Source organism: Acomys minous, assembly GCF_964271855.1.
Source record: "Acomys minous genome assembly, chromosome: 12".
Lineage (NCBI taxonomy): Eukaryota > Metazoa > Chordata > Mammalia > Rodentia > Muridae > Acomys > Acomys minous.
Window position 1 is genome coordinate 113,181,081 of NC_140493.1, and position 14,242 is coordinate 113,195,322.

Sequence of the window (14,242 nt, forward strand, 5' to 3'; positions counted from 1 at the left end):
AGGCCAGCGATTGACAAATGGAACCTCATAAGAGTAAAAAGTTTCTGTATAGCAGCGAGGAAACAGCTGTGTTGAAAAGGAAGCACACAGGGTGGGAGAGAGTCTCCCAGCTGCACAGCTGATAAGAGGATTAGTAGCCAGAGTACATAAGGAGCGAACAAACTAGTCAAGAAAACAACCTAATATTAAAAATGGACTTTGGGGGCTGGGCGTGGTGGCGCACGCCTTTAATTCTAGTACTTGGAAGGCAAGGTAGGCAGATTTCTGTGAGTTCGAGGCCACCCTGGTCTACAGAGTCCAAGACAGCCATGGCTACAGAGAGAAACCTTGACTTGTTGGGGGTGGGGAAGCCATGGATCTGACAGGCATCTCAAAAGAAGAAATAAAATGCCTACACGGTATATTAATAGGAATATGAAAGTGTTTGGGAATCTCTAGCAATTATGGCAATGTAAGTTAAAACTACTTTGGCAGTTCATTTTACCCCAGTGGCAGTGGCGCTGGTCAAGAGCACAGTTGACAACAAATGCCAACAAGGTTGTGGCAAAGGGGAACCTCAGTCACTATTGTGGGGTTGCAAACTGGTGCAGCCACTCTGAAAGTCAGTGTGGAGCGTTCTCAAGCTGAGATATCCCCCCATGTGACCCAGCTGTCCCACCCTGGATGTGCTGGAGACCTGTGTCCCACTCCACAGAGAGCGCTCAGCGATGCTCATGGCCGCCCTGGTCTCAATAACTGATGAATGTGTGGTAAAATGCGGTGTGTATACACAACCGAGTTCTCTTCAGTGCTGAAGAAAGATGAAGCCGTGATCAGCAGGTGAAAGGAGAGCAGTAGGAAACACTCTGCTGAGTGAGCAGCTACTCCCTGAAAGACAAGTGCTGTATGTCCCCTTGTGTGTGGATGCTCCTTCCTAATCTTTAGTTGTGAGTTTTCAACCTAGAGTTACCTAAGGAGCCAGGAGAGTAAGAAGAGACCATGGTCGGGGCTTGTGGAAGGATCTCTAGAGAGGGGCACTCTAGGCCACAGGGGACAGAGTGGGAGGACAATACAGAGATAAATAACCCTAAGGGTGATTGAAAAATCCATAGGGAAACGTTTTATGTGTACTTAAAAATACGTAAGTATATGTGACACATGTTCCAGTACCACTTAGCTGTAATGCTGCTCCAAGAGCCATAGACTTTACCAAGAGCAGTGTATGAAGGTTTGGCTCCTTCATGCTGTTTCTTATTTGTAATCTTTAAGTAATACATAGCATAACGCCTTAAGAGAGATTTTACATATGTGTCCTTGTACCTGCTCATACTGGCCCGTTCCTATAGCTCTTAATATTATGTCTTTCAGTGTATTTATTGCTGGCTTCCAGGAATACACCAAGCCGATGATTGACCACCTGGTCTCGATGAAAATCAACCATTGGGATGGGTAGGTTTTTTTGTTTTTGTGACTCTGAAAATCCCCCCCCCCACCACTCCAAGGGAGAAGTTTGAGGTTATAAGTTTATGGGTGTATTTTCTCATTGTAGAAAAGCTATTTTAAAATAATTATTTCTGAGAAGTAATGAAAATTCCCGTCTCTGTGTGTGGCATGACTGTTAATGATCTGTCTAGTTTCACTTCTGAAGCTGTTGGACAGGCAAGTCTGAGATGTAATTATTCCTCAATACCTGTGTCGTATATAATAGGGGAGCTACAGCCTGGAGGCAGGGCAGTGCGGGCAGCTGGCGCAGCCAGGGCTTCCTGGTGGCTTGACTGGCCTCCCTCCTGATTCTGCTCAGCTTGGCCTCCCTGGGGATCCTATATGTTGTAACCTAAAAGCTGAGAAGACTTTAGTGTATTTATTTATTTATAATTAATTTATTCAGATACAACTCACTTGTTCTCCCATCACTTGTATCCTCCTGTGCCTCCCTCTCTCCCACCCCCACCCTATTCCCCTCCCCTAGGTCCATGATCAAGGGGGACCTCCTCCCCCACTTCATGGTCACAGGCTATCAAGTCTCATCTTGGTAGCCTGCCTATTCTTTCTTTGAGTGCCACCAGGGCTCCCCCACCAAGGGGAGGTCGTCAAATATGGGGCGCCAGAGTTGATGTCAGAATCAGTCCCCGCTCTCCACCTGACTGCGGAGAATGTCCTGTCCGCTGGCTAGGTCAGGGTAGGGGTGACTTTAGGTTTTCATAGTCACAGTGGAAGGACGCTTTGAGCCACCCTGGTCTTGCATAGTAGTTGAATGTGTCTTCAAAGAGGAAAGGCGAGTGCACAACCCAGATATAAGCACTGTCTGTGCTTTGCTACCATCTCTAGGCAGGCCTGGTGTCCCTTCTAGATCCGTGTCTGAGTGGGTCTTTGTAGTCCACTGGGCACTGTGTTCAGCTTCCCAAGAACCAAAGCCTTAAAAGTATTTGTTGACGCTGCCGTGCGCGCGTAGCTGTGTACAGTCTGCATGGGGCTCTCTGAAGGGAAGAGCCTCTGCCCCGAGCCTCCCTGTTATTCACTTGGGCTCGCCGTGACCGCTTATCAGAACATTCCTCCTTTCCTTCTGGAACTTGTTAGCCAGGTCTGCAGGCAGCTGGGGTGCTAAGTCTCATGTTGGGAGCAGAGGGCCTGGGTTGCCCAGCCAGAGGTCACTTAAATTGCCTTTCATATTAGTTTACCTGCCAGTAAGGCACTTAAACCACATTGTAAACATGCAATCCATGAGTTAGACTAAGGTTTTGAACTTTTAACATGTCTTACTGGGGGAGCTGGAGAGATGGCTCAGTGGTTAAGAGCAGTTAAGGTCTGCTCTTCCAAAGGTCCTGAGTTCAATTCCCAGCAACCACATGATGGCTCACAACCATCTATCCTGGGGTTAGATAGATGCCCTCTTCTGGCCTGCAGGTATACATGCCCTCTTCTGGCCTGCAGGTATACATGCAGATAGAGCACTCATATACATTAAAAAAAAAAAAGACATTAAAAAAATTTTCCTGACTTATTTTCATCTGTTCTTTCCCGTGCTTTGAGTGAGGCTTTCTTTTTAGATGCATGTACACCTGTAAGTTCATCTTCCTGGTATATTTGTCACTATGAAGTGTTTCTCTTTGTTTCATAGATTTCTTTGAGTGTAGCGTGATAATGGAATGTGTGCTTATGCTATCAGCTTTTTCTTTAAAGGGACAGACAATGCCTTAGGTTTCTGTCTCCTATATATACTGTTGTTTTCTTTATATGTTCCTTTGACAGTTTTTGACCCGCTGACTACAAAACATTTTTGTAATAACAAGTGTCAGAATTCTTCTCCTTTTTGGTTGAGTGATATTCTGTTGTCTGACAGAGCTTTATGGTTCTGTCTCAAGGCTGCTGTGAATAACGCCCACATGAGGATCCATGTGCAAATCACTCCTTCCTAACAGACGCTGTTACTTTCAGGGCCATCCGAGAACTGTCTGCAAAGGCACTGCACAACCTGACCCCACAAGCGCCCGAGTACATGGCCACCCATGGTAGGTGTGCATACCACTGCCTGCAGCACTCACACACTTGTGCTTGTGTGCCCCTCCACTGTGTGTACATAGCAGAAAGACGTGCTGTTCCCATAGTGGGCAAAGACGATGCCCTGGATCTGTTGCTGAGGAGTAGCCATAGTCCAAATCAGCATAGAGCACGAAGACAGAGAGGCAGCTTGAGCTGTCGGTGCCTCTAGATTGGTTTGTACTTGGAATTTAGAACCGTTCTGCTTTTTCATCCCTAAATATCAGAGGCTGAAGTTTTCTGCTCTCTCTGGAGAGGAATGAGTGGAAGGCTTGTCACCTCTCATGAGCGTGTGGCCTCGGCGTTGCCTGCTTTCCTCAGGCGTGCTGCTGCCACTGCTGGCAGGTGGAGGTGCAGGCAGGAACACCTGCAGACACGACCTCTTTCTCAGCTGTCCTTCCCTGGGCACCTGGGTGCCTGGATGTGTATACTGATTTATATGCTGTGTCCTGTCACATCGCTTGGTTGCTCAGAGGGAGCTCTGCTTACCAGAAACAGTGGTGGTGACTGACAGAGGTGACTTCCAGAGGAAATAACTTCTGAATAATGTGTTGTTCCATGTGTGTCTGTCAACCTGACTACTGCAGTATTCCCAGCACTGTTGTTGATGACACTGAGTCCAGATCTACACACAAGACATGGCTCCATCCTTGCCTGCGCAGAGGTCACCTATGCCCTGTACAAGCTGGCTGCACAGAGAGGCAGGTAGGAGATGTCATGGTGAGGCTGGGTAATAGTCATGGCTTTGGATTTGGGAGCAGCTTGCCTGCTCGGATTGTTGATGATGTGTTTTTAGGATTCCATTTTAGGTTGAGGTGGTCAGTGGTTGGGTCTACTCTTCCCCTTTTCAGGGAAGGGCTGCTGGTTGGCAGCCAAAGGTTTCTTCCCATCATCCCAAGGCTGTGACTCAGACAAGAGCAGTGGCCCTCTTCAGAGGTGGCTCTGAACGGTTCATTTGTTACTCTGCCTGTGAATGTGTATCTGTGTGCATGTGCACTTTAACACACGCATGGGCACACTTGTGTACCACAGAACATGTGTGGAGGTCAGAGGAGAGCTTGGACATCTTCCTCATGTCCCACCTTGCTTGAGACAGAGTCTGTCTTGCTGCTTACCAAGCTGGCCACCCTGTGAGCTTCAGATAATTATCTGGCCTATGCCACCCAAATTCACCGCTGTGTCTGCAAGATCTGAACCCAGGTTGTTTGAGTCGTGTGGTGAGGTGTTTTCTTGATGAGGCTTCTCCTCAGCCCCCATTTGTCACTTTAGTATTTATACTACTTGAAAGGGTAAGTTTGAGCTAGGTGGTGGTGGCACACGCCTTTTATCGCAGCACTTGGGTGGCAGAGGCATACAGATCTCTGAGTTCCAGGACAGCCAGGGATACGCAGAGAAACCCTGTATGTGTGTATGGGAGGGCAGGAGGGCAAAAAGAAAAAGAAAAGGTAAGTTTAGAAGTTCCATTTGAGCATTTTCCCCATTGGCTTCATCTGTAATATAGCTACAGAGTACAATAGTGAATTCTAGGAGCCATGCAATTGTCTTATGCTGCCATGCAGTTGCCTCCTCAAAAGTAAGGTCTTAGTGCTGTCTGTGACCTGCCCTTACCCTTAAGCTGCTGACTTGGTGCTGTCTGTGACCTGCCCTTACCCTGAAGCTTGTGACTTGGACTTTATTCATTCTCTGCTGTCTTAGGAAGCCCTAGGTCAGAGTGATTGATAGCAGATGGACACATGGACTTCATTTCTGCCTGTCAGTCCCAAGGAAGCTTGGTTCTCTTGTTCCCAGAACACAACTCACAGTCAGATGGGTCACCCAATGTTGAGGACCTTGCTCTGTTTGGTTGTGGTAGAAGGCACACAGGTGCTGACACACCTTAGCAGTGCATGGTGGTGTTGTGGTGTATCTGAGACCCATCCCCAAGTTGTTGGGTCTATATGTGGCCTCAGGGTGTTAGGCAGTGCACGGTTCTGCTCAACACACAGAGATTTTGTACCCCCAGGGCATCAGGGCTGTGCGTGGCTCTGCCTAGCACCCAGCAGACCAGATCTCCCGGGGAGCTAGAGTTAGTTATCACATAGCTCTGCCTAGGACATAGCATGTCTCAGAGGAAAGCAGATGTTCAGTGTGCACTGTGGTTTGCATTACAGCCTGTACTCAGTGAGCTGAGCGTGCCATGTGAGTCAGTCGTGGTAGGGCTTCCTGCTGAAGTCTTAAGTGCTGGATTGACTTTAGCAGCAGCCTTTCTGAGGCCCCTGTGGAAACCCACGTACCCTTGTAGGAGATTTACCTCTTTCACAGTGCCAGCAGGAGGCGGATATTCAGTAAGGGTAGTTGGGTAGTTCTGTCTTGATCACAAGGTTGTGTCTGTCTTCAACAAATTGAGTGTAGGTGAGAGCATAAAGGTAGCACCAAGATGCCCACCTTCTGTAACCAACACAGATTGTGTGTGTGCAGATGCACTTGTCCGTGTGTGTATGTGTGTGTGTACACGGATGCACTTGTCCACATATGTATGTGTGTGTACACGGATGCACTTGTCCATGTATGTATGTGTGGAGACCAGAGATTGGCAGTGGGTATCTTACCATCCCCAGTTGTTCTCTGTGTTATATTTTAAATAACATTTAAGGGCTGGAGACATGGCTCAGTGGTAAGACACACTTACAGAGGACCCAGGTTCAGCTCCCAGCACCCACATGGTGGCTCACAAACTCGTAACTACAGTTCTAGGGACTCTATTACCTTCTCATGTACTCCATGGGCATCAGTCGTGCGTGTGGCACACACACACATACATGCTAGCAAAAACACTCATACAAAGAATAAAAGTTGCGGAGGCTGGAGAGATGGCTCAGAGGTTAAAAGCACCGCCCGCTCTTCTAAAGGTCCTGAGTTCAGTTCCCAGTCAACCACATGGTGGCTCACAACCATCTATAGTGAGATCTGGTGCCCTCTTCTGGCTTGCAGATGTACATGCAGGCAAAACATTGTATACATAATAAATAAATAAATAAATAAATAAATAAATAAATAAATAAAAGAATAAAAGTTGCAATCTCATGTACTTATTTGAGAGAGGGATAAACAGACACACACGTGCTGCATTTGCTATGTGCACATGGGAGACCGAGGACAGCTGGATGGACGTCATGTCTCCTGACTTGCGGGTCCAGGGATTGAACTCGGGCCGTCAGGCTTGGCAGCAAGTACCTTTCCCCATCAAGCCATCTCTCCAGCTCCCAACAGCTTTACTTAAGGCAGGCGTGGGACATCGTCAGGGATTGTGGGAGCATGGACATGAAGGTGATTTTTCTGAGTTTGGATCTCACTCGGTGTTGTGTCTCGCCTTCTGCAGGCCTGTCACAGACTACCTGGATGAGAAGGCAGTGAGAAGCCTGAAGCAGATCCACCAGCAGGTTTGTGTGGCCACCTGGGCAGGACAAGTTGGCTGACAAGGACACGGTGGCCCTATGGCTTCTTTTCCACCAGCGTTACTCCTGTGACATGACGGCCCTGTGTTTTTTGCTTTTTTTTTCCCCACCAGTGTTACTTTTGTGGGGTTTATCTGGAATTGATAGTTGGGCTAGCCTTGTTGTGTGGGGCCAGAACCCGTCTTGTTGGGTGGGCACCACGTTCTGTGGGTCTCAGGGCAGTAGTGGTGTCTCAGGGCAGTAGTGGTGTCTCAGGGCAGGCCCTAGCAGGAGTTCCCAGCTGAGGCATGGCTGTGCCCTCTGTTTGGACCAGGCATCCTTCTGGAGGGTCAGGCACCCGTAAAACAAAGGTCTCTGGTGTCTGCCTTCACTCTGTGGCTCTGATCTCCACTCTCCAGGAATTTAACACTGAATTTTGCATATTTTGGGGAATGGGAAGAAAGTGTGTGTATTTTTCTGGGATTTTGAGGTTTTTGAGCCTTCTATGACATAAAAGAGAAAAAGTAATTTAATTCCTAAAGATTTAAAAGAATTAAATGGTTTTATTGTTTCTTGTTGTAAGTATTTTTCTGTTCCTTATGATTTTCTTCTTTTTATAATAACAAACTGTTTGTCTCAGATCATAATGACTGTGGTGAGGCCATTTGGTTAGTTTTACATTTCTTGCTTCTAAGTGGAGCCTGGCATTCTTGCCCATCGGGAGAGGGAGCATTGAGGGCAGAATCCCTGGGTAGTGGCTGAGAGAACGGAGCCCCTGCGTCCTCTGAGCCAGGGTTTCCTGTTTCTGAGGGACATGGGTGGTGTGAGAATTAAAGATATGTGGGAAAAGCTGGGCATGGTGGCTGCACACCTTTAATCCTAGCACTTGGGAGGCAGAGGCAGGCAGATCTCTGTGAGTTCTAGGCCAGCCTGGTCCATAAAGTGAGTCTAGGACAGCCAAGTCTACACAGAGAAACCCTCTCTCTCCTTCTCGGGAAAAAAAAGTGAAAAGTTTAGTGGAACTCTCAGTCGTTGTGTGAATGTCCAGCAAGTGTCAGATGTATTCATAACAATGAACTAAATTATTTCTGAGTTTGTCTGATGACAGAAAACACCAGAGCCATTTGGCAGAGTTGTTAGTTTTATGCCTGAGAGGCTATCAGTGGGCCAGGATGAGAGGAGCCATCTTCTTTCTTCATGTGTGTGCGCCTCAGTTTTTCTGTAGAGATAATACACCTGAAGAACTGACCAAGGCCAGGCACAATGAGGAAGCCTCTGTCCTCTGACCTCCCTGATTGACTTTCTGGCAACTAAAGGCTCAGCTCTGTCATCCCGCCATTATTCCTGTGTTGCTAATAGCCACTGTTATATACATAACAAATTATTTAACCTAAATAACTGGCTTTTGATTCTTTAATTTTAGCTTTGTGATCGTCATCTCTACAGGTAGGTGTGCAGAGTTAAAACAACTTAGGTGTTTAGTGGAAATGTGTGTTGTTTGGAATAGCTTGTTCATAGAAGCACTTAAGTTGTGTGTGCGTGTGTGGTGTGTGTGTGTGGTGTGTGTGTGTGTGTGTGTGTGTGTGTGTGTGTGTGTGTGTGTGTGTGTAAAACATATGCCATGTACACTAGTGGAGGTCAGGGGACAGCATGTAGGAGTTGGCTCTTTCCTTCCATCTTGTGGGTTCCAGGGTTAGGTTGTCAGACTTGGTGGAAGGAACCTTCACGCGCTGTCCCTTTGCTGTCCCTTGTACTTCTAAGTAGCTAATAGCTCACCATCATCTGTCCTCACTGCCGTGTTCACTTTGAAGACACGCAGTGTCACTCAGCCCAGGGTGAAGGCTGCAACTCTCCATAGCTCAGCGTGTCCTTGGCAGTTCTGTGGCTGAAGACACGTGTGTCTTGCCTGAAGGAGCAGGCATGGCCTCTCTGCTCTTGTTGGCTGTTGGGCCAGAGTCCTGAGTGCTCTGTCTGCAGCCTCCTTCTGTAGGTTCTGTGGTTTTGTTTTACTTTAGAGCAGGTCTTATCTATGTCGCACTCTGATCTGTTAACAAATATTTACTTTTATTTTATGTATGTTCATGTTTTTCCTGACTATATGTCTGTAGACAACAAGCATGCGGTGCCCAGGGAAGCCGTTAGGTGTCTGGTTTCCTGCAAATAATTTGTTTAGCAACTACCATGGGCATTAGGAACTAACCCTGCATCCTCTGGGAACTAACCCTGTGTCCTCTGGGAACTAACCCTGCGTCCTCTGGGAACTAACCCTGCGTCCTCTGGGAACTAACCCTGCATCCTCTGGGAACTAACCCTCGGTCCTCAGGAAGAGCAGCCAGCGTGCCTGACTGCTGGACCGTCTCTCCAGCCCTGAGAATTATTATTTTTAAAAAATATTTTTATTTAATTTTAATTTATGTGTGTTGGTGTGAGGGTGTCAGATCTTGGAGTTACAGACAGTTGTGAGCTGCCATGTGGGTGCTAGGAATTGAACTTGGGTCCTTTCAAAGAGCAGGCAGTGCTCTTAACCACTGAGCCATCTCTCCAGCCCCTGAGAATTATTTTTAAAAAATTAAAAAAAAAAAAAAGATAGGGTCTCTCTATGTTGCCCTGGCTGGCCTAGGACTCACTGTGTAGATCATATTGGCCTTGGACTTACAGAGATCCATCTGCCTCCCAGGTGCTGGTAAAACATTTTCCATCACACTTGGTCCTGCTCCACTAGCAATTATCCTGCTGCTGTTTGCCCATGCTGGGAGTCCATCATACCTGGTTTTTGTTTATTTGTTTTGTTTTGCTTTGTTTGTTTTCTGTTCCGGTGTGAGTTCTTAGGGTATGATCTCAGCTCAGGGTACAGTATGGAATGAAATTGCCTAGCACATCAGCGTGTGTCTTGGTGCACGTGTGTCAGGAGTGGGTTTGCTGGGTCGTGAGGCAGGTGTGTTACTTTTAAGATACTAATAGGTTTCTTCGTAGACCACCCAGCCCAACCCTGTGCCCTAACCTGCCCCTCACCAGAGGACTTGTGGTCTGTTGTGGTGTTCACTGGCTCTAGCTGGTTTTGTGTCCCCAGGGACCAAGTGATGCTGAGCACCCATGCTGATTGAGCACTGCTGTCTTCCTGTGGAGTGGCCATTTATTTATTCCTCCCTCACTGTTTGAAACAGGGTCTTTCTACATAGCCTTGGCTATCCTGGAACTGCCAGTGTAGGCCAGGCTGGCCTTGAACTTGAGATCTGCCTGCCTCCCAAGTGCTGGATTAAAGGTTTATACCACCACATCTAGCCCTCATTCAGTTTCTTAAAAATCTCACTATCTGCCTTGTTGAGCAGTGAGAGCTCTGCATATTCTGACCTGAGCTCTGTTAGACATGGGTTTCCCTGTTTTCCTCCCACTGTTTCATCTCTTGCTGTGTTGTTTCTTTTTGTGGTGTGGGACTGAGCATGTACTGTCCTGTACTCTTGAAGTGGGAAGCCTCACTTCCTGTGCTCCTCACTGACTGCTTTCTAGACATGGGGGCAGGCAGTGAAGGTGGGTGCATGCAGGGACGGAGGGTGCATGCAGGGACGGTGGGTGCACGCAGGGACGGTGGGTGCACGCAGAGACGGAGGGTGCATGCAGGGACGGAGGGTGCACGCAGGGATGGTGGGTGCACGCAGGGACGGAGGGTGCACGCAGGGACGGAGGGTGCACGCAGGGACGGTGGGTGCACGCAGGGACGGTGGGTGCACGCAGGGATGGTGGGTGCACGCAGGGACGGTGGGTGCACGCAGGGACGGAGGGTGCACGCAGGGACGGTGGGTGCATGCAGGGACGGAGGGTGCACGCAGGGATGGTGGGTGCACGCAGGGACGGAGGGTGCACGCAGGGACGGAGGGTGCACGCAGGGACGGTGGGTGCACGCAGGGACGGTGGGTGCACGCAGGGACGGAGGGTGCACGCAGGGACGGAGGGTGCACGCAGGGACGGTGGGTGCACGCAGGGACGGAGGGTGCACGCAGGGACGGAGGGTGCACGCAGGGACGGTGGGTGCACGCAGGGACGGTGGGTGCACGCAGGGACGGAGGGTGCACGCAGGGACGGAGGGTGCACGCAGGGACGGAGGGTGCACGCAGGGACGGAGGGTGCACGCAGGGACGGTGGGTGCACGCAGGGACGGAGGGTGCACGCAGGGACGGAGGGTGCACGCAGGGACGGAGGGTGCACGCAGGGACGGTGGGTGCACGCAGGGACGGAGGGTGCACGCAGGGACGGAGGGTGCACGCAGGGACGGAGGGTGCACGCAGGGACGGTGGGTGCACGCAGGGACGGTGGGTGCACGCAGGGACGGTGGGTGCACGCAGGGACGGTGGGTGCACGCAGGGACGGTGGGTGCACGCAGGGACGGAGGGTGCACGCAGGGACGGTGGGTGCACGCAGGGACGGAGGGTGCACGCAGGGACGGTGGGTGCACGCAGGGACGGAGGGTGCACGCAGGGACGGTGGGTGCACGCAGGGACGGAGGGTGCATGCAGGGACGGAGGGTGCACGCAGGGACGGTGGGTGCACGCAGGGACGGAGGGTGCACGCAGGGACGGAGGGTGCATGCAGGGACGGAGGGTGCATGCAGGGACGGTGGGTACACGCAGGGATGGTGGGTGCACGCAGGGACGGTGGGTGCATGCAGTGAACTGTGCAGTGCCTCAGAGCTTTTGTGGGGCTAATAGTATACCATGTCTGGACTTCTGGGCCTGTCAGCACTGTCTGTCACATAGGTCTCACCATCTTAATAGCTTATTTCTGTGAGGACTTTGAAACATTTTTCTTGCTTGTTTTTGTCACAAAGATCCTGCTCCTGACCCTGCCCAGGTTTGAGTAAAAATTCCTTGATCTTTTTTTTTTTTTTCTCCCAGCAGTAGGATGAAATGACTTCCAGAAAACTTACTAAAATAATTTAATTCCGAGAACTGGAAAGGTGGCTCAGCACTTAAAGAGTGCTGGCTGGCCCAGTTTTGATTCCCAGCACCCATATGGCAGCCCACAACCATCTGTAACTCCATTTTGGGGATTTAATGCCCTTTTCTGCCCTCCATGGGCAGCAGGCATGTAAATGGCTCACAGGCAACACCATTCATATACAAATAGTTTTCTAGTCTACTTAACCCTTGCCATGTCTGCCTAAAGCTACAGAAGAGTCTGTTTAAATAGTACAGAGATTTGGAAGAACAATGTGGCTTTATTTGGGAAGCTTGTAAGCCACAAGGTCAGTCCCCGAATCGAGGCACAGGCACTGTTAGTGGATGGTGAGGACACGTGTTGCTGCTGGTGTCCATGTTTCTGCCACAGAGCATTCCTGAGTGACACTGGGTGGCAGCGAGAGGCTCAGGGAAGACTCCAGCCCTGTGGCTGTGTCTTCAGATGCGTGCTCACCCTCGAAGCCTTTAGCTTGTTGCTGTTCTCATCCCAGTGTGAGAAAGCAGATGTGGGGGTTGCTGTCCTGCCTTCTAACCCATAGACCAGGTAAACTTTTGAATAAGTAGTTTACACATGATAAAGCTCATCAACATGGCGTTCTGTCACCTTGGTCTCTGCAGCCCATGCCTCCCCAGCGTGCTTTCTGCTGCTCTAGATTAAAGTGCTTCTTCTGCTTTTAAATCTTCTGTTAATTATGTTTAGCACGTTTTTCCTTTTACATATGCAAGTTCTTAACGCTGTCTTCGTTCTCTCTGTGTCTCTCACCCCATTCCCCTCCTCCTCCTGTTCTGCGTGTACTTCCATCCCTCAGACAGTGAGAGCAACATAGCACCTGCACAGTGGCCTCCTGTGTGGACCCACCAGCTCCAGTGTTCCTGGGTTGTTGGCTCTTTTAGTTGTGGTCATGTTTTCATGCCATTTCTCCATTAAATTCCCATTTTCTGAAATTCACATTTCTGGATTTGGTGTGCGTGCATGCGTGCACCGTGTATGTATGTAGGTATGTATGTATGTATGTATGAATGTACACACACACACATATATTTATGATTTTGTTTAAAGAAGACTGTATCAAGGCCCTGGGTTGTGCAAAGCAGTGCTAGCATTCTCCTGTCACACAGCCACTATGAGGACCGTGCCATGGCCTTTCCTTCCCGGCTGATGGAGACTGTTCCCGGCCTGAGTGGATCAGAGCAGTGTCCTGCTTTCTTTCTTTCCCCCTTCCTGGCACATGCAGCTCCGTGTCAGCCACAGGTCCTCAGCTGCTCTTTCTACCTATGCTGGATGCTCTCTGGCCTTTATGGCCCCACCAGCTAACCATCCCTCTCTTTCAAGCCTGTGCTGACAGGACGGCCAGGGTTCTACTCGGGCTTCACCCACATCTGCCTACTAGAAAGTTCTGTGCTGCACTGGCTTCCAGAGCCTGCTGGGTATCACACATTTTTTCTGGCCTCCTAATTGTTGAGGGCACCAAAGCCTCGCAAAGCTGTGCTGTCCTCTCACGTGAGCACTTTCCAGGTTTGATTGGGTAGCTTCTGGCAGTAGGGTGGGTGGTGAGGAACATTGTTGTACCACGTGATGGTCATCATGGCATCCTCCTGAAGTGTGGTTAAGCAGCATTTGGGATTCGTTCTGTGTGAAATGTCAGCAGTGACCAAGTGTCCTGTGACAGCTCAAAGGACAGGAGTCTATCAGAGGATGATTGTGCCCTGGTGTTTTAGTTGTCTTTTAAAAAAAAAATGTAGCTCATACTTTCGGGGACTAAATCTCCTAATTAAAACTCAAAAGTTTTAGTGCCTGAAGTTGTGTCCGTGGCTTGGTGGCTGAAGTTGTGTCCGTGGCTTGGTGGCTGAAGTTGTGTCTGTGGCTTGGTGGCTGAAGTTGTGTCCGTGGCTTGGTGGCTGAAGTTGTGTCTGTGGTTTGGTAACTGAAGTTATATCCGTGGCTTGGTGGCCCGGTTCATGTTTTATGTGTAAAGATTTTAAGTGTCTGTTTCCTTTGGTTTTCAGGGGTCTGGGAGGAGAGCTTATGAGACAAGCAGGTAGGTGAGCTAAGGTCATCTTCTTATGCCTCGGCTGTGTGAGGAGACCAGGGCGTGCAGTAGTGGGACAGCTGGGCTCTGTTGGGGCCTCACACTGCCCTGGGCGTGCAGTAGTGGGACAGCTGGGCTCTGATGGGGCCTCACACTGCCCTGGCTTGTTAATCGTGTTCCTATGCTGGCCTCCTGCCTTCTGGGTTTGTGGCGGTCACAGGCTCAGGCACTGAGTTCTGAGCTTCTCTTTGTTGGATGCGTAGTTTCCTGGATGTTTCTCCTGCTGGGCTTCTGCTTCCTCTCGGTCTTATGACCTGAGTGGCCTGGGGTT

At 49.6% G+C, this 14,242-nt stretch overlaps 1 protein-coding gene across 1 annotated transcript in view; it reads left to right on the forward strand.

Annotated features, from left to right (window-relative positions):
- TBCD (tubulin folding cofactor D) overlaps positions 1 to 14,242 on the forward strand; it is a 164,633-nt gene that overhangs the window by 118,856 nt on the left and 31,535 nt on the right. The window contains exons 18-23 of the mRNA XM_084750246.1: positions 1,348 to 1,428; positions 3,415 to 3,488; positions 4,104 to 4,221; positions 6,875 to 6,935; positions 8,353 to 8,375; positions 13,889 to 13,920. Of these exons, the coding sequence (XP_084606372.1) occupies positions 1,348 to 1,428; positions 3,415 to 3,488; positions 4,104 to 4,221; positions 6,875 to 6,935; positions 8,353 to 8,375; positions 13,889 to 13,920 (389 nt within the window). The remainder of the gene's footprint in view (positions 1 to 1,347; positions 1,429 to 3,414; positions 3,489 to 4,103; positions 4,222 to 6,874; positions 6,936 to 8,352; positions 8,376 to 13,888; positions 13,921 to 14,242) is intronic.